The 20,847-nt window shown below is 40.2% G+C and overlaps 2 protein-coding genes across 2 annotated transcripts; one reads left to right on the plus strand and one right to left on the minus strand.

Annotated features, from left to right (window-relative positions):
* The first annotated feature begins 1,995 nt into the window (after positions 1 to 1,995).
* dlst (dihydrolipoamide S-succinyltransferase) lies at positions 1,996 to 10,285 on the plus strand. The gene is made up of 15 exons (XM_061744360.1): positions 1,996 to 2,129; positions 3,952 to 3,985; positions 4,062 to 4,098; positions 4,186 to 4,247; positions 4,370 to 4,444; positions 4,527 to 4,582; positions 4,702 to 4,810; positions 4,903 to 5,073; positions 5,802 to 5,884; positions 6,011 to 6,108; positions 7,534 to 7,664; positions 8,083 to 8,156; positions 8,287 to 8,370; positions 8,500 to 8,667; positions 9,582 to 10,285. Exons 1-15 carry the CDS (start codon positions 2,067 to 2,069, stop codon positions 9,714 to 9,716), a joined length of 1,380 nt encoding a protein of 459 aa, XP_061600344.1. The 5' UTR covers positions 1,996 to 2,066; the 3' UTR covers positions 9,717 to 10,285.
* Positions 10,069 to 18,942, minus strand: rps6kl1 (ribosomal protein S6 kinase-like 1). Its single transcript, XM_061744359.1, has 12 exons — positions 18,902 to 18,942; positions 18,156 to 18,300; positions 17,844 to 18,017; positions 17,474 to 17,598; positions 16,732 to 16,824; positions 15,962 to 16,009; positions 15,215 to 15,347; positions 12,311 to 13,747; positions 12,131 to 12,220; positions 11,866 to 11,948; positions 11,683 to 11,778; positions 10,069 to 11,580 (listed from the first exon to the last, which is right to left on the minus strand). Exons 3-12 carry the CDS (start codon positions 17,977 to 17,979, stop codon positions 11,470 to 11,472), a joined length of 2,352 nt encoding a protein of 783 aa, XP_061600343.1. The 5' UTR covers positions 17,980 to 18,017; positions 18,156 to 18,300; positions 18,902 to 18,942; the 3' UTR covers positions 10,069 to 11,469.
* Positions 18,943 to 20,847: the final 1,905 nt, after the last annotated feature.

Below are 20,847 nucleotides of genomic sequence, written 5' to 3' on the forward strand. Positions count from 1 at the left end.
TTCCATTACCCCTTTTTAATTTCTCCCTTTGCTCATCACTGCTGCTGTACCCCATTGGCCCCGCTGACAGGTTCACCCCCAGCCTGCAGTGACAACATTAAGCAACCCCAGCTGAAGGAGGATGAGACTTTTGAACTTTTAAATGCCAAAACCACCTTAGAAGCGGTGGAATCAAAGAATGCTGCGCATGGACACGCGTCGGCTGCCGCTCAAGGCTGATTTATGGTTCCGCGTTACACCAACGCAGGGCCCGTACCCTACGGCGAGGCTCTGCGTCGATTTAACGCGGAACCATAATTCAGGCTTCAGTCCTCATCGGTACTCGATGCGACGGCGGTTCCTCCGGCCTTCCGACCCACCTCTGCGGCGCAACTCTCCCGGGAGCTGCGGCTCCTTCTCGGTATATTCACGCGCCCCCCTTCCTTCCCGTCCGCCTTGGTTCCGCGTTAAATCGACGCACACCTTACGCCGTAGGCGTCGGCGTAGGTTGTGCGTCGCCGCGTACCCTAAGCCGTAGCTCTTCACCGGTGTAACGCGGAACCATAAATCAGCCCCCGCTGTGCTGTTCTTTAATTTGTAGCGAGTAACGACGTGTCCAATTTTAAATATAGCGGATTAAAAGTACGATTTTTTCCTTGAAAATGTAACGAAGTAAAAGTAAAAGTACAGAAAAATGAAAGTATCAATAAAAGTACAAATTCTCAAAAATCTTACTTAAGTACAATAACGAAGTACTTCGTTATTCAGTAATTCGTTACTTTACACCACTGATCCACACTAATACATTTCTCCGGAATGAGTATGGATAGCGCATACTATTGAGTACGTAGGCCTACTAATGTTTCGGGCGCACTAAAAAATCTCACAGGCTGCGTCCGAAATTGCATACTTCCACCCTAATGAGTATGCAAAATGAGTGTGCGAGATTTTTTAGTGCGTTTGGTTGCTAAGTGATAGGCTACGTAAATGTCATAAGTATAATATGAAGTATAATAATATTATTATATAATATTAATATTATAATATTCGTATATTTTATAATGTAATCTTGTTTCGGCCAGGATAAACGGGAAATAGCGGAGCGTGCGCTTCTACTGCTGCTGCGATACGTCACTTACTCCCAACGGCAGGAAGTGACGTGTGCGCTCTGAATAGTAGGCTACGTCCGAATTAATACACACTACTTATATTTACTCAAAAGTGTGCCGAACTTAAGTATACTTTTTAGTATACACTGTTTAGTATGGCATTTCGGACGCACCGACATACTGTTTTTGCATACTCATTAGGGTGGAAGTATGCAATTTCGGACGCAGCCAATCTAATCTAATCTAAACCTGGTTGATTCTGATTCTGCTTCTGAATCTGATTCTGATTCTGATTATAATCATAATCATAAAAGACAGCTCCCACCCCGGCTCTGACCAGTTTGACCTGCTGCCTTCAGGAAGACGCTACAGAGTCATCAGGTCAAAAACTAACCGACTTAAAAACAGCTTTTTCCCCAAAGCCATAACCGCCCTGAATAAAATGTGAATGTCTTTGTTACTGTTTTTTACCGTCCAATACTTCTCCCGGACTATCTGTGCAATATTCCACTACATGTGTAACTATATACTATCATCTGTAAATAGAATCTCAGGTCTTCACTATTCAAATGCACCTTAACCTTTTTTATATTTTTTTATATTATTTATATTTCTTATTGTTTGCACTATTGTTTCTTATTTGTCTTGCACTGGAGAGGTGATGCTGCTTTCAATCTCACTGTACCCAGGTACATTGACAATAAAGTATTCTATTTTATTCTATTCTAATTCTGATTCTGATTCTGATTCTGGTTCAGATTCAGATTCAGATTCAGATTCAGATTCAGATTCAGAATCTGATTCTGATTCTGATTCTGGTTCTGGTTTTGATTCTGATTCCTGCATGTGGTTTTCCCTCCATCCGGAGCGCTTGCTGGTCTGTTTGACGTCACTTCCTGTACGCCTGCGCCTGCGCAGCTTGTGTCTGACGTCACCGGAGTCTCTCTTCCGCCGTCAGGCTGCTGTCACACAGCGACAATGTTATCCCATTCCCGGTGTCTCACCAGGAACTTTAGCCGTTCTCTCTCAGCCATCCGCCAGGTAAGCACCTAACAACCGAGCCTTTGGTCCCGGTTCCCGCCCCGGGCTGCCGGTGCGGCCGCGGCGGGTGTTGGAGCTAGCGTTAGCCGCCGCAGGCCGCGGTCAGTCCGAGCCAAGGACGGCGGGACCTCCACGGCTGCTCGTTAGGACCGCAGCTGCGGCCCCGGCTGCGGTCCTAACATCCTAACGTCACTGCTAGAGACGGCTCACCTGAGCAGGGAGTCACTGCTCCACTTTAACCTCAGGTCAACGCACTAATAAGATGATATTTGTGCAGCTCCAAGAGCGTTCACGCCCAGCTAGCGGGCTAGCTGAGGTCAAACACTGGAGAATCAGGAAAAACTCTCTCAGGCAGGAAATGGAAATGGGAAGTCATTTCTTTAACTGTAGTGTCATTGATTTCTGCAGCGCAAAGTCATGTCGGTATTAGCTTGATTTTTGATTTGGTAATACATTAGTAAAGCTGGACGGTGAGATAATTGGAGCTTTATTAGCCCCTTTTTAAATGAGTTGAAGGCTCAAAAGTTATTTGTCAAGTTCTCCTTGTGAATTCGTGTATCCACCGTGTTGACGGATGCATGTGTTAAATGTGTCAGAGGTCATTGTTCCGCCTCTAGATCAGGGGTCACCAATCCTGGTCCTCGAGGGCCGGTATCCCTGCAGGTTTTAGATGTTTCCCTGCTTCATTGCACCATGATACAAGTGACTGTGTCATTAACAGAACTATCCAGTCTTTGATGACAAGCTGATGACGATGATTAATTAGAATCAGGTGTGTTAAAGCAGGGAAACATCTTAAACATGCAGGACACCGGCCCTGGAGGACCAGGATTGGTGGCCCCTGCTCTAAAGTGACCTATGACCGGGAACAGGGACGTCCCTGCACTGGCATGTTGACTGTCAGGCTGTCTGACTAGTTATTGAACTTGAGGTTAAAGTTCATGTAGATCAAATGTTATGTCCTGTCAGTACTCGAGTTTAAAAAAAAAAATCAGGGGGGATGGTGGATTTTTTCATATGGGGACAGATAATTTGTGCTGATTACAAATAATATAATATATTACAAATAATAGCAGTGACCAAAACACCTGCAGAAATACTGCAGGAATGACATAGCAGCAGTTAAATGCAGCCTTCTGTAAGATTTAAATATCCACTGGGCTTACATCAAATACATCAAAACACAACAATAAAAAACAGTTTTCTGAACTTATCAATATGACTCTGTCCTTCACAGGATAAGTAAAATGGATCACTGCAAAAACTCAAAATAAGTAAAATATTTGTCCTATTTCTAGTTAAAATGTCTCATTTTAGTACAACAAATCTTATTACACTTAAAACAAGACTCATCACTGGAAAAAACAACAATTTTCACCTGTTTCAAGTAGATTTTCACTTAAAATAAGTAGAAAAATCTGCTAGTGGAACAAAGATGTTTTTGCTTGTAATGAGAAGACAAATCTTGTCCCACTGGAAGATTTTCCTACTTATTTCAAGTGAAAATTTACTTGAAACAGGTGAAAATTGTCAAATAAGTTATTTTTCTGGTGTTATTTTTCTGGTGATGACTCTAAATGTTGAAATAGCAGTAAAACCACATTCATTGATGAAATGACATGAGTGATGGAAAGGGGGGATGGCAGTTTAACAGGGGGGATGATTTTGACAGGTTTTATTTCAGGGGGGATGCCATCCCCCCTCAACTCGAGTACTGTGTCCTGTAAACTACACCACCACACAATTATGTATGTATATATATCATACTGAATCATGTAAAGGATGCAGAAGTGCTATAATACTTGCCTGTGTGTTTCCACAGGGGAATAATGTGTTAGCTGGTCGGGCCACGGCAGGTATGTGTACTGTTAAAGCATATGGTCACCCTATTGGTTCAGAAGATGTTCTCATGGTTGTCCTTCCTTTTAACAGCTCTGTCAACTAGCCCCTCTGTCATTTTTAACAATGTGTAAGTATGTGCACTCACTGAAATAAACAACTATATTTAACATGTTTAAATCCAATTTTATACTTCTTATTTTCCTTTTATCCTCAGAAAATACAATCCCCGATCCAATGTCTTCCAAATCCAGTATTTCAGGACATCTGTAGCCTACAGTATGTGTTAGGTTATCCGATTCTCATATTTTTACACTTGTTAAACTTATCAGAGTATAAATGGCAAGGATAGATGTGTAGAGTGAAGAAAAACTGTTTTTTTTTTTTTTTTTTTTTTTCAGGAAATGAAGTTGTTACAGTCAAGACCCCTGCATTTGCTGAGTCTGTCACAGAGGGGGATGTGAGGTGGGAAAAAGGTAACTCATAATTGACAAAACACGCAATAGGTACTTTCCATTACGAGATGAAACAGATGCTTAAACTGTTTTGTAATTACAGCTGTTGGAGACACTGTCTCTGAAGATGAGGTGGTGTGTGAAATTGAGACTGATAAGGTAAACCTACTGATTTTACTCATGTTTGCAGTTACATTTCTTAGTTTTTCACCAGACAAATCACAAAGATATGCACCATTTCTGTTGTCTACTTAACTTTTCTTTCTCTGCGTTTTCAGACATCAGTACAAGTTCCCTCTCCTTCTGCTGGAGTGATTGAGGAGCTTTTGGTCCCAGATGGGGGGAAGGTTGAAGGAGGAACACCACTTTTCAAGCTTAGAAAAGGAGGTCTCATGGACTAGATTTTTACTAAAAACAAAGGCTTAAAATGTCACCTTTAAGCCTGTGGTGTTCTAACTTTTTTCTGTCTATCTCTTTAGCGGGTGCTCCCAAAGCTGCAGGAGCACCGAAAGCCGAGGCCCCGGTTGCTGCAGCCCCTCCACCACCTTCTGCTGCCCCACCTCCCCCTCCTCCATCAGCTGTGGGACCCATTCCGACCACCATGCCCCCTGTGCCAACCGTGCCAGCACATGCTATGGCCACCAAACCAGGTTAGTTGACACCAGACAGTCTGTGTAATTTGAGAACTGGTTTGTTTGATGTCTGTGTTCTTGACCTTTAACCAGTACTCGAGTTGTAAAAAAAAATCAGGGGGGATGGTGGATTTTATCATATAGGGACAAATAATTTGTGCTGATTACAAATAATATAATATATTACAAATAATAGCACTGACCAAAACACCTGCAGAAATACTGCAGGAATGACATAGCAGCAGTTTTCTGAACTTATCAATATGCGTTTACAGGATAAGTCAAATTTAGTTTCTAGTTGAAATGTCTCATTTTAGTAAAAAAAATCTTATTACACTTAAAACAAGACTCATCACTGGAAAAAACAATTTTTATGCTTGTAATGAGAAGATAAATATTGTCCCACTGGCAGATTTTTCAAGTATTTCAAGTGAAAATTTACTTGAAACAGGTGAAAATTGTCAAATAAGTTATTTTTCTGGTGTTATTTTTCTGGTGATGACTCTAAATGTTTAAATAGCAGTAATACCACATTCATTGATGAAATTACATAAGGGATGGAAAGGGGGGATGGCAGTTTTACAGGGGGGATGATTTTGACCGTTTTTATTTCAGGGGGGATGCCATCCCCCCTCATCCCCCCTCAACTCGAGTACTGCCTTTAACGATACTATTTGTCACTGGTTGGCATTTTATAAAGGTATACGTAGAAGTACTGACTGATTCTCTCCTCTTCGTTGTCATAGTTTCAGCCATCAAACCCACTGCTGCCCCATCGGCACCAGCACACGGGGAGGGTGGGGCTAAAGCGGCAAGGACGGAGAGCAGGGTAAGCGTACAAGTCAAAAGATATTTACCTCTATGTAATGACTTAAAAATCTCTTTAATGCTCTTCTATGTTTACTAAGGCTGAAAACTTAGATTTATTTTTTGTTTTTACTTATTTATTTTGTAGGTTAAGATGAACCGCATGAGGTTGAGAATTGCTCAGAGACTGAAAGAAGCCCAAAACACCTGCGCTATGCTGACGACATTTAACGAGGTCGACATGAGGTAGGAAATACTCAATTAGCTGACCTACAAAATGAAGCCCTCACTGCTATTTTAGATTATATATGTATATGTGCAACCTGCTTCCCTACATTAACACATACAAGTAGTATATCGACTGAAGATGAAAGACACTCAAGCACTGTTCAAGTCTTTACTCATGTGCAATCACACTAAAGTCTATATGTTCTGTATGTAAATAAAGCTGAAAAAAGTGCAAGTAATGTATATATCACTGTTAAAAGCCAAAACAACACTTCCACAAATGGTTATAGATTGGAATCTGTCCAATAGGAAAAGCTTTTTGAAACCCGATATCCTGTTAAACACTGGAATGTAAATATTTGGTTGTAATTACATCTAAAACGAAGATAAGAATTGTTAAAACAAGTTTTATTAATTTACATGGAAATATTATTGTCTGCACTTGCCCTCCATCCTGAAGAGGACACTTTGAGAATTTCTTTTCCCCGCAAATGTGTGGTGTCAGCTTTCTGCTATTCAGGGTTTTCTATGTATCCTAATTGGATTGGCATTGATGGTCTGGAGGAAGACTTCCCAGGCAAGGGCTCATCTGGAGCTGAAGGAACTAGTCAGAACAGGAGGCTGGAGCATCTGCAGGGGCCCACAGAGACCTGCGCTCTGAGTGGAAGAGCTGCCTCAACCGATATGGGCTTTTATGACAGCCCAATAAGATTTACAGGCCCTAGAAAGTGAAGATTTTTATCGCTTCTTCTCTCCTTTCTCGGAGAGTCTGTGTCTTGGGAGGGGCTAATTATGTTAGCGGAGAAACCCTAGAGCTTCAACAGGGTTAGAGACAGGAAAACAAACAATTAAAAAGAGAGATACAAGAGAAAAATGAGCAATAGGGAAACAATTAGCAGGCCAGTTTCAATAGCTTTATTCAGCACCATGTGCAGCAGAAATATTTTATAGCCATCAAAAAATATGATTTTTCCCATCGATGAATGACTTTGTTTTGAGTGATTGTATTTTTTTTATTTTTTTTCAACATTAAAAGGTTTAATAAAAGCCTTGACGATAAGTTCAGCTAATTTAAACCAGATACAACACGTTGTGTTTTGTCTTTTTAGCACAGATCAATGCACATAATCATGAGACACACACATTATGATAAACTTCAGGGCAAACTTGATGATTTTTCATGAAAATAGGAGGTGGAGAAATAGGTTTTAGTTGGCATCTTTAAATTTTTCCAGAAAACCCCAAGAAAATGTGTGTTGTAATCAAAAGATTAAATTCTATTTCATGATTCTAAAATATTGATGTTATTGACCTTTTGTGTATTTTAGGACCATTGATATTTTCTCTTTGCGTAATGTACACTAACCTCTCGATTCAATCTTACTTTGTTGCCTTAGTGCTAGCTAAGTAATTTAGTAATACAGTTTCTCTGTTTTCCCACAGCAACATCTCAGAGATGAGGAAGGCGTACAAAGATGCCTACCTGAAAAAGCATAACGTCAAGTTGGGCTTCATGTCTGCGTTTGTGAAGGCTGCTGCTTACGCTTTAACAGACCAACCTGCTGTCAATGCCGGTACAAAGTTAACCTTAAGAGACTGAAACCTGAAATTTGTGGTGAAGTTTGTATCTGTGAGCTGCGTCTTTGCATGTCTGGTATGATTTTTCAGATGGGTATATCAGGCAAAGACGACACTTTTAAGTTTCAGTATCTTGCACTGCTCAACCTCAAAACCAGCACTGACTTATTTACTTCCTTTAGAGTACCCTGACCTATTTAGATAGACCACAGTAAAATGGAGGTGGTCCATGTTCAGGCTTTCTAAAGATCTATAATGGTCTGCGGGTTTTACTTGCTGGGTCTCTTCACTTATATGTGATGGGAAGTGGTTTACAAGAAAATAACCTTTTTTTTTTTTGGGGTGGCACATTTTCCTATGATTTAAAATTTAATGTACCAAATAATTATTTATATTACATTGATGTGTTTTCAGTAATCGATGACACAACCAAAGAGATTGTGTACAGGGAATACGTTGACATCAGTGTGGCTGTGGCCACGCCGAAGGTGAGATAAATGGGTTCTATTATACTGAATACAAGTCCTTGATTGTCCTTTTTTTTCCTGAAAAAATAAAAAAGACTTTTATTCAAAAGGTAAAGGCCGGAAAATTCAGTCATGTGTTTTGTTTTTTCAGGGTTTGGTGGTTCCAGTCATTCGAAATGTAGAGGGAATGAACTTCACTGATATTGAGAAGGCAATCAATTTGTTGGGAGAGAAGGTAACTCAGTACTTCATAAAAAGATTTACATTTTACCTATTAAGTTTGTTCTTTTGTTTCACACACGATGTGATACGCTATCTTGAGATTTCCTCATTATGTGACTGGATTGTAATCTTGTGTCTATAGGCTCGTAAGAATGAGCTGGCTGTTGAAGACATGGATGGAGGAACCTTCACCATCAGCAACGGTGGGGTGTTTGGGTCCATGTTCGGCACGCCAATAATCAACCCACCGCAGTCTGCCATTCTAGGCATGCATGGCATCTTTGACAGACCTGTTGCCATTGGCGGAAAGGTTTGTGTCCTCCTAATTGTGACAGTCATATGAATTACAGACAGAGGTGTCAAAAGTATTCACATTCATTACTCAGGTAGAAGTATAGATACTAGAGTTTAAAAATACTCCTGTAGAAGTTGAAGTATCAACTCAAGTTTTTTACTCAAGTAAAAGTATAAAAGTACTGGTTTCAAAACTACTTAAAGTATAAAAGTAAAAGTAATGTAAGGGGGAAAAATGCCATTAAGGACAAAAGCCATTGAAAATGAATGCATCTTAGTATAATACAAATATATTAAAGAACCATATATGTGTACTATTGAGCATTAACATGTGTTTCAGAGAGCAGGAGATATGATGACTAGTTGCCTATAAGTATTGTAATGGTGCAAAAAGTCAAACTTCAGAGGCATGTTATCATTTATCCTAACCTTTATTGGAATGTACATCCAAGTTTAGTTGCAGGAATCTGAGGGAACGGATGTAAGAACAAAACTGGACAAGAACATATGTGCCACAACCACAACCAAATTCACTCTATCCAGATGGAGCAATTTAACTGGATAGTTTTTTTTTTTAAAGGCCGAAATGAAATAGAGTAACGAGGCTGTTTTTAAAATGTAAGGAGTAAAAAGTACAGATAATTGCGCGAAAATGTAAGGAGTAAAAGTAAAAAGTTGTCTGAAAAATAATTACTCCAGTGAAGTATAGATAACCAAAATTTCTACTTAAGTAAGGTAACGAAGTATTTGTACTTCGTTACTTGACACCTCTGATTACAGAAAGATTGTTTGATGTACTGTACTTGGTTTGAAAAAAAAAAAAAAAAAAAGTCTATATGGCACTTGGGTTAAGTGCTCATATTCTTTCTTGGTCTCCAGTTATGTATGATCCTCAAGGAATTTGGTCTGAGTGATTATTGTTTCGTCCAGGTGGAGATCCGTCCCATGATGTACGTCGCTCTGACGTATGATCATCGTCTGATTGATGGAAGAGAGGCTGTCACTTTCCTGCGTAAGATCAAGGCAGTGGTGGAGGACCCCAGGGTGCTGCTCCTCGACATGTGAACAGTTGTCAGCTCCAGGCCCAACCAAAGGAAAAACACCCGATGTAAACAGTGGCTGCAATCACCTGATGACAATTACTGTATCTACAGTTAATGTGTTATGTTGCTTAACTAGAAAACAGAAATGACCAGTTGGGCTGTGCAATGGACATTTGTAACACTAGCAGTGATGACCGGTCTGGAAGTGTTGGGATCTGGGGATTCTGGTGCTGGTTCATAGATCAAAGAAAAAAAAGAAAAATGAAAAAATATTCTACGACTTTGTTCGCCATGTGTCATTTTCTACATGCAATTGGAAAAAAAAAAAATCCACTTATTGTGAGATGACAGGTAAATACAAATAAAACTGCATATTGTAATTTTATTGTTTTGGTTGAGAGATGAACAATGAGCACATGTTAAACTAGAAAAAAAGAAAAACACTTAAAATCTCCAAAGTGACAACAATCCTCCAAGGTTTTATGCCATCTAGTTAACGAAATAAGGGGACAATTCTCTTTTTGCTGTGTAAAAAGGCTATTTAAGAAAACAAAATGTTTTAAACAATAAAAACCTCATTACCCAGCTGTAGCTCCCGGGTTGATGCTTTGTGCCGTTTTGTACGTTGATTGGACAGGTTTTGCATGCATTATTATAACAGTTACATCAAGTGAAGCCTTTAAAATGGCTTATATTTTCATAAATTCACTCAGTTCTGAGGTACCTGGCAGATATAATGTGCCACATTTACATTTGAATGGCAAAGCTTATATCTTGTCTCTCCAGAGAAAACATGGTCCTGAGACAAATAATGAAGTAACTCATGCTGGAATGCTAGGAATCTGGAGCTCACCAACCTCCATCTGTATGCTACTGAGGATGATAACATTTAGACAAATGAATTGCTGAAAGTGTTTGTACAGTGAGCAAATGTTAGTAGGGACTAATGAGAGGAACATCCCTGAGAGGTCTCAAAGCTCCAGTTTCCAGTTTTGATGTCTCTCACAGGTCAGCAAAGAGAAAACCAATGCAACATCTCTGCTTTGACAGGATTGAGCCTTTTGACCCATGTTGTCTCCAGCGGTCGAATGAGAGGGCTGAAAATGTGTCATAAATGTAAAGCCCCTCAACAGCCTTCTGGAAAAAGATACAGTTCACAATAACGACCAAAAGTTACAAGGATGCAGGATATCATCTTTCATTGATATGCAAAAAAAAAACAAAAAATGTAGCATTTTATTGCCTGTCAGAGAGGCATTGATCCACTCCCTTTCAACTAATAACAAATATACCTCTTGATAACTGATAGTTGTGATATACAAGGGGAAAGTGTTGATATTTGTTTTCAAACTGAATATAAAAAAATGCCAAAAATATAGAAAAATAAACATTTGTGTTACCAACCCTTCATATAAGTTAAAAACAACTTCTTCATCTTAACTGAACAGGATAATTGATAACATCAGTTCGATCACTATTGTCTATTATCAATTTTTTTTTCTAACATTATTAATAGCAAATAGTTTTAGGTGATTTAAAAGGTATAAATAATCAAAAGTGCATTAGACGAGTTTCATCTCAAGTCTCTTCAGTTAAAAGTAATAAGTGTATTTGTTACATCACCATTTTTTATTCAGCTTTTGTTAAGTTATTTCCTTTGGGAAGCATAAAACGCAGTTGAAATCAGTGCTACATCCATTCTGGCAACATTAGGAAGCTGGAATCCAGGAGAACGTGTGGCACAAAGGGAGCAGACGCAGGTCGACTGCTCGGGGTCAGCAGGTCAGAGCCTTCCAGGAGACGCCGCTGAAGAAGGGATGACACTTGATGTCGCTTACTCCTCCACCTCCGGAACCCAAGCGATAGCCGGCATCAAACTGGAGCAGCTGTGGGGCAGAATGAGTCAGAGTTCAAACGCTGCCAGATTTACCATCAGTTTGATTTCACCGACCAAGATTTTTTTTAGAGCATCGAGACTAAAATCCAACCTCGGTGAGCAGAGACGCCGCCGCAGCACTCAGGTGGTCAGGGATGAGCAGCTGGGTGTGGGAGTGAATTCCTGCCGGATGAAGCTGCCACAAGGGCTGACAAAACATAAAAAAAGGTTTATATGCTCAACATAATTTGTAGGAGTGACGCAAAATGAAGAATCATCTGGGTCCGTGCCTTACCATTCCTGTTAGAAGTTCAAAGAGCAAAGCTCCAAGACTCCACCAATCACAAGCTTCTGTAACTCTGGAAACTCCACCGATTTCTGTCAACATACAAGGAGTTCAGTTGTTTTAACAAGTAATGATTCTTAAAAATGTGTTTGTTTTTATGTCACGATGAGATGCTTGGCCTCCCCAGGATGAATTAGGTGAATTAGCTGCATTTTGCCACTAGGTGGCAGGTTATACTAAGAAGTAGCTGCTGAAAGGGGTGAAATATTTTTACCTGGAGCACAGTACATCTCTTCCGTGGCTTTGGAGCTAATCTCGGACTGAACCTCACTCCACTGGCTGAAAAATGTTAAGCACACCTTTCCTGTGAACACATTTTGCCAAGTTAATCTCAAAGCTCTGCTTTTTCCCCCCCCAAAAAAATGTTTTTTAGCCATAAAATTGATTGACTCACCGTTGCTGGTGAGTAAAATGTTTTTAGGGTTAAGATCCCGACACAGAATGCCTTGCTGATGTAGACTTTCGAGGGCCAAGAGGATCTGTGCCCCCCACACGCGCACATCTGCTTCTGGAAGCCCCCAGCAGGTCTGCATGGCCTTATCTTCAGGCCCGGAGGACTTGACCGGCACCCGAGGGAGGTGGCACCAGCCGTCCACCTCAATGATCTGATCTCTCTGCTCCTCTGGTGTCTGTGGGTTCAAGAAAGGATCCTCCTCCTCTCCCCTGGTGTGGGTCAAGGCTCCAAGAGGATCAGAAGAGAGCATCCCCACACATGATCCCTTTATTGCAACTACTTTCTTATCTTCAGGAACCAGCAACTCACAGGGCACCTGCACGCCCTCCTCTACTCCTCTGGAACATGTTTCACTTTTATATTTGACCCCTGAGAGGCCCAAGGAAACCCCTGAAGATATCCTCTGTTTATCTACAGATAGGGAGTCAGAGAAATTTTCTGAATTTCTTCTTGAGTCCATACTGTCAGAAAATACTGCTCTGTCTGTGCTTCTGATGACAATGATTCCATTTCTGTCGTCTGGACTGAGGCTGGTTCCATTTCGCTTTGAATCTGCAACAACCTCTGACGAGTTACCACCTAAAAAAGATCCATGGACAGAGCTGTTTGTATCCCATGATGCTCTGCCACGAATCTGTGTTTGGCAATGGAGTGGAAGATGTAAAATGGCAGGAGAGGAACTCAAACCCTTATTTTCACTGTTTGGTGTTCCCTCTTTTATAAATGAGGTCTTATTTGTTCGAGGTGTTGTTTGTCCAAGTGTTCTTGATAAATTACTGTCACTTACTGCATAGGGGTTTATTTTCTCACAGTCATTTGCCGGGTCTGCGGCTTTCCAAGCTGCTTCAAAGTCCGAGCTGCATTCTATCAGTCCCATCCCGGCTTTTTTTCTATGGATTTCCGACATGACATCAAGAGCTTGACTGACTCGAGCGCAAGCGAGAGGAAGAGCGGCCTTTTCCTGAGTTTCACTGGAGTGCAAACACAAACTAGGAGCTGGTGGATGGATACGGGTGCCGGCCTGTGTCTTCGTCGAGCCGGAGAGCAAAGAGAGCCGATCGAGCTTGGTATAAAATGACGCTGCAGAGCGAGTGTTCTGCAGACAGCCTGTCTCCTCAATGTACGAGTGAGTCCCGCAGCTCTCCAGGCGCTGCTGAGTCTCATCCCATTTTGGGAAGTCTGTATCTGGGCTTTCATCGCTCAATTTCTCCGGAATCACTGCTGCTTCTCTGCAACTGTGCTGGTAGTCTGTGCTGATTGTGGGGGAGGTGTGGCTGATCTTCATCTTAAGGCTGTGTTGGCCGGAGGTCAAGCATTCTGGGTGTTCCTTGGCCTTCTCATTTCTCAGCTTATGCAACTTGGAGAAGAGCCTCCCACCTAAAAATTACAGAAAAAAGTACAATGTAAACATACAGCAAATTGTCTTAAATTTAAAAAAAAAAATTAAAAAAAGCTTTATTGACTCAGACCTGAACTTCAACAGCCATCTAAAGTTTATCACTAAATCTGCCTATTACCACCTAAAAAACATTGCTAGAATTAAGGGGATTCTGTTTAAACAAGACATGGAAAAACGTATTCATGCATTCATTTTCAGTAGGTTGGATTATTGCAATGGCATCTTTACAGGCCTTAACAAGAAATCTATCAGGCAGCTGCAGCTGATCCAGAACTCTGCCGCCAGAGTCCTTACAAACACCAGGAAACTGGACCATATTACACCAGTCATGAAGGATAGAGTTTAAAATCTTCCTGCTGGTCTACAAAGACCTGAATGGTCTTGGACCAAAATACATGCTTCAAATCAAATCAAATCAAACTTTATTTATATAGCACTTTTCATACAAATAATGAAACACAAAGTGCTTAACAAAAAAAAAAACAGAGCAGTAAGATTCAATAAAAATAAGGGTGAGCATAAGAAATTTAAAAGAGTTAAATGAGTCAGTTAAAAGCCTGATTAAAGAGATGGGTCTTGAGCCTCTTTTTAAAAACATCAACAGTCTCTGCGGCCCTGAGATTCTCCGGGAGGCTGTTCCACAATCGGGGACCATAAAAACTGAATGCCGCCTCCCCGTGTGTCCTGGTTCTAACTTTTGGTATCGTTAAAAGGCCAGCACCGGAGGACCTCAGGGTCCGCGAGGGTCGATAGGGTAAAAGTAGTGCAGACAAATAAGAAGGCCCAAGACCATTAAGACACTTAAAAACTAGTAAAAGAACCTTAAAATCGATCCTGAAACGCACGGGGAGCCAATGCAGCGATTTTAAAACAGGTGTAATGTGCTCCTGCCCTCTGGTCCTCGTCAGCACGCGTGCGGCTGAATTCTGTAATAATTGTAGGTTGTACATGTTCTTTTTAGGAAGACCAGAGAGCAGGGCGTTACAATAATCTAAACGACATGAGATAAAAGCATGCATTAGCACCTCCGTGCTGGCCTGAGAGAGAAACGGGCGGACTCTGGCTATGTTCTTAAGATGGTAAAAACCGATCTTTGTTATGATCTCCTCACCGGTGGAACAAACTTCCTGTAGACCTGAGGTCTGCTCCAACTGTCAGCTCCTTTAAATCAGGCCTAAAAACATTACTGTTTACTCAAGTGTACTCCTAAATTAAACTTACCTGCTGTATTCTACTGCCCTTATTTTTAACAGCTTGTGCTTTTTATTATTTTACCTCTTTTCTTATCATCTTATTCTTAATTTTTTCAATCTTATTTGTTATTTACTGTCTAATTATGTCTTGTCGCTTTTAATGTCAATGTAAATCACTTTGAATTACCTTGTGTTGAATTGTGCTATATAAATAAACTTGCCTTGCCTAAAAGAGCAGCCTTTATTACTCACCTTTGACATGTTCAAGATGCAGATACACGGCATCCTCGCTCACGTAATATCGCAGCAGCTTAACCATATATGGTACCCCTTGAGGAATGATGGTTGGCTGGTCCCTGCTCTCCCAGCTCGATTTGACCAGACTCTGCAAGAAGACATACCGTACACTTGCTGTAATAACTGATTCCAAAAGGGTTGTGTGCTTTTTAAAAAAAAAATTTAAATTCTTTTTTGGTAGAAGCTGCTTGGATCGTGCCTTTCAAAATGTCCGTCTATGCGTTGCTGAAATCTGAGGTGCACTTGCACCGGCTAAAAGGATGAGAGCTCTCTGACGGATCAATGCAAGGAGATACTCAGGGAGACAGGATGCAGAGATTTCACTGACTGGCTCACCACAGAGAGCAATCCTAAAACCTCTGTCAGTGTTCAGATGTTTGCAAAGGGATATATAGGTTGGTTTTATAGTAAATCTGTATAGTATAGTATAGTATAGTATAGTATAGTATAGTATATTTACCTGCTTTACTCTACTGCCCTTACTTTTCAACAACTTGTGCTTTTTATTATTTTACCTCTTTTCTTATCATTTTATTTCATTTTATTTATTTACTGTTTAATTGTGTCTTGTTTCTTTTAATGTTGATGTAAAGCACTTTGAATTACCTTGTGTTGAACTGTGCTAAACAAATAAACTTGCCTTGCCTATATTTATGCATCGTGTCAGGTCCATCAGCTTTTAAATCCAGCATGCCGTCTTACCTTAACAACAAATGTCTCCTTGTTGACCATGCTTTGAACAATCAGGACCTTTGGAATGAAAAAATACATCCTCAGGTTACCAAAATAAATCATTGAAGTATATTTCACTATAAACAAATGTCATGGTTTGAATAGCACAGCTCCTTTACTAACCTAATTCATTCGCTACAACCAACACCAGGGTTGCTTCTAGATTTTTTAGAGGTTTATGCAAGATTCTGATCATCTATTTTCTCAAACTACAATGTGATAGTATGATAGGGGAAGTCAATACACGGGGATGCATTATTCTGTCATCCCTTAAGAAGAATAGGCTCGATCTGTGCATCTGAAGTTCAAATTCATATTGCACTAGCAAATAAAATGTAGAAATGTCGCTGCGGCTTGCATGATGGTGTATTAAATGGTGTATTAAAATGCTGGGATTAAAAAAAGTCTCAGAATGTCCGACTTTATAACCTTGCAATTTGGGGAAAGAAATCTAAGAAATTGTGACTTAATAAACCTGAACGTTTGTAAGAGAAAATTAAGAAACACTGACTTTATAAACTTGCAAATTTGCCTGCTCAAATTCTGACTTTACAATCTTTATAAACTCTTAACTATATTCTCCTCTAACACTTGGGGGTCCCCTAGTGGCTGCAGTGAGTTGATGTATCTGCAAGGTCTACATATATATAAAACACCTCTGGTTATAACACTTTTTTTTATATATTTCAACAAATGCAAATGTATTAAAGTTAAAAACAAACAACAAAAAAGTATCTTACCTTATCATTGACTCCCACAACTTTACACATCTCCAGATCCTCTACGGGTGAACTCAGGTGTCTGATTGGATGAAATCTCAGACTACTGTATCCCTGGTGATAAAGACCCACAGAGGATATTATCAGCGTATCAGTGAAGGAAAGTTTCCTAAGTTTTCATGCAATATGTGAAATCCTTCAGCACAAGTAAAAATGTGAGGTCAAAGTGTTGAACATTAAAAAGCTGAAAGTGACATAATCAAAACATTTGCTGGTTTGAATGATGTCAATCATTTACAAACCTAATTTATTCTCTACAACCAAGACCAGGGCTGTTTCCCTATTTTCTAAAACTACAATACAATAGGATGACAAGGGAGGTAAACCCCAACTTTTAAATTTGTCAAATTAACAAAAAAAAAAAGAAACTGCATCAAAATGATTTCTTCAAACTTTATTTATATTGTTTAATACCTGCCAAATTATTGCACGGTGTCATAAGTTCACAACTTTAAAGTAAGTGTGTGTCCATCTAAGTGTGGCAGAATAAAATAAAACGCTGTATTAATCAGTGACATGTACTTTAGTAGAACTATTGAATACCAAAAAAATGGTAATCCCCAAATAAAACAGGAGTTCCCCAATTTAGCAAAGAAGGGGAGCACAAGAGTTGGACCTAAATGTTTAATCCTCTGTCATAAGAAACACAGTAGGTTCTATTTTTAAGACAATCTTATTTTAGAACAAAGAATGATTATCTTACCCCTAAATGAGAGCTTCCCTTTCCTAGGTTATCGTGTAAATGTGTTATAAAGATTTCTTCAGCTCTCTTCAGATACTGTGTTGTCTTCCTCTTCACAGCCTCCCTCCGTTCCTTGTTTGGGTCCACTGTAAAACAGTCAAACTCCTTACGACACCAATAAAAACACACATTTTATAAAGCTATGTGAAGGTAATAAATCCAACAGATAAGCTGGACCAACTGAACCTTTTGAAAACAGTCGCACACTGCCGGCTACTGAAGAAAATCAGTGATCAACTTTATGACTTCCTGTTTTCTATTGATGTTCCCATCCTATGTTTTTCCCCATTTGCTGAATCATACAGACTTGAAGACCGTGTTATTTGCTTACGCTGAACTCCGTTCAACAGAAGGTCCACTCCATTTTTGTAGTAACTGAAAGCTGCCTCGTAGTCTTCATTGACCTCGCTGTCCAGAGCCATGCGGATCTGTTTGGCCGCCTCCACCAGGTAATCTCTCTTTGCCATCGCTGTCTTTGTGTGGATGTGTCAAGGTCCAAATGGGCCTAAGCACAGCACAGATAGTCAAATAAGCTGGACTTTATTCAGACACAGCAGAATCAAACAGAAAGTGAATCTTAAAAGCAACTGTAAGTTGATCACACTGCTGCCGATCTAATTTTAAAGTTTGCCCTGGGACTCACCTTTGCTCCTGTGCCTTATCAACAGCAGGATGCATCTCTGTCTGTTGTTCCTGCGTTAGGTTTGTGTCTGCCCCCAGTGACTACAAGGCTCAGATCTTTGCAGCAGAGCATGATCATCCGACAGAGTGGAAACAAAGAGTTGACCCTAAGAGCAAAACAGGAAGTGAGTACAAGCTTCTGCTTACTATTTTAGATGAGTGTTAAGGAAGGCAGCTGCAAAGGTTCAAGATGACACAGGGATGATTCATAGTGCTGAGGCACATTGTGTCCCAAGATAATGATATTAAACTTCATTCATGGACATATGAAAATCCGACTGAAGAGGGTGTTGACTCCTAGTTCTAATATACCAACAATATATGTTCTGCAAAAATATTAGTCAATGTAGTCCAGATTGTATCCACAGAGATTGCCACCCATCATGCCACGAATCTTTATTACATTAGATACACAGATGTTTAAACTGCTTAGAAACCAAACCCCATAGGGAAATCTCATGTCCCGTTCTCCCCCCCAAATCTCAGCTACAATTTCAAACACAAGCCGCATGATACACAACCCCATCCTGGCCATGGATGCAACATCATCTGAGCCGTGAGAGGAAACACACAAAGACATATCCAGTCTCCTTCAACATCTCCTCAACATGCGCCTCCATAGTCAGTGAGATAGCAGTTGCTCTGAGAAATAAATGCGCTGAAATGACAGGAAACGGCCTTACACGCAGAGATACAAAAACAGTGTACCTGATGTGCGGCGAGCGTGGCCTGGACCATCCACCCCAGCATCCCCTCAGCATCAGCAGCAGCAGCGACAGCAACCGGGGCCTGTGTGCTCACCCCACGAGCCTGCTGATTGGCTCCCAGCGATGTCACTCAAGCAACACCCACCTCCCCAAACCCCCACCTTGCGGAGGATTTAAAGGGACAGTACCTTTTTTTTGTGCACTGAAAGCTATTTCAGCTCTGATTCCTATTGAAGTTAAATCAAAATAAATGTTCTAGTGATCATTCTGTAGAAATCCCTGTTAAAATACACCCCCACTTCGTAAAATAGTTGCTAGGTTTGCATAATACTCTTTTCTGCTAGATGTTAGGGATCACCCTACCCAGAGTTTCTCATCTGCCTAGTCTTAGTGCTCAGTACCGGATGGAGCCAGGCTCCGATTACACACACACACACACACACACACACACACACACACACACACACACACACACACACACACACACACACACACACACACACACACACACACACACACACACACACACACACACGTATAGGGGGAGGGGGACAAGAAGGATGGAGGGGTAAAATCTTCCCCAAGGTTCTGAGATCTGATCCTGCAACCTAATCCAAAATGTAAAAGTGGAAGGTATTGAAATGAGTCTTAACTGTTTTTTTTTTGTTTTGTTTTGTTTTTATCCCATGTTCATTATGATAAAGTTGTCAACAAAGTGACCCCTAAGGGAAAAGTGGGTGTGTTTTTGTTTGGTTTTGTTCTCTTTCTGCAGTGTTTCTTTAACAGATGCGCCTCTTTGCCGTGTGTGAAAAGCTTATTTGAACTGATAAATGTGTGTCCTGCCAGCTAGTCTAGATTATCTGCTATGTTTGTGGTATTGTTATCCAATACATAGCCTATAATACCCTCTGAAATTATGGCATCACAACAGAGCACATATGTGATATATGTGTGTAACTTTTTTCATTAACGTGACCAATTCCTTTCTCTCGTGCACTGATTTAGTTCACACTGATAATGGAAAGATACAGGTATCATTATATACTACATGCACTTTTCACACTTCATACTTGAGCTTTTGTGTCTTTGGTATTTTGTTTTGATGATAAAAAACCCAGACATTGACTTCTACAGGTCAGATTTGAAATACTGTGATCCAGTGCAAAATGTACAATCATGTGTGCATTTGCTTTGTTTATGATGTTCCCCAGGAACATACATTACTGCTGAGGTCTTGATGATTTTGCACACATTAAGGGCGCGGATACCATCTGACTGTGTTTTTACAGAATGAGTTGGAGCATCTAATGATTATTCTTAAATTAAAAATGTATTTATTTACCCATTTATGGAGGATTTTCACAAAATGCATTCAAATCATGAACGCAAGAGCTAGTAATCAGAAGTAATCAGAAGCAAAATTAAATGCTTCAGTTTGATTTTATTCAAGAGAAGACAGAGGATAGTATAGGAAAGGTATTATGTTTTTTCTATCTTTTTTGACGAAAGTGAATAGAGATCCATCGTATCAATCACAACACGTTTAACCTCCCAGATCCTTCTTTGTCACATAATAGCCGTTGTTGTATATGTAGAGCTTCTGATCGGTGGGTTTGTAGTAGTCCAGGTTGTTGTATATGGAACTAGAACAGTCTCATAATTCGCAAATGCACACACCGATTCACAAATGCACACACCGTTTCACAAATGCACAGGACAAGTTTCACAAATGCACAGAACAATTCACACGTGCGTAGGACAAGATATACTAATGTATTTTTGATGCACACTCAAATATAACCTGATTTACAAATGTTTTTTTGTCTGTGAGCTGCGCTGGATTTGCGTGTGACTTTTGAGACTCCCCTGATGTGACTCGATCCACAAATACGTTTTTTTTAACAGAGAAGGATGCAACCAATCAGATATCTTCCTTTGTTTCAGCCA

Source organism: Cololabis saira, chromosome 16 (assembly GCF_033807715.1).
Source record: "Cololabis saira isolate AMF1-May2022 chromosome 16, fColSai1.1, whole genome shotgun sequence".
NCBI classification, from domain to species: domain Eukaryota; kingdom Metazoa; phylum Chordata; class Actinopteri; order Beloniformes; family Belonidae; genus Cololabis; species Cololabis saira.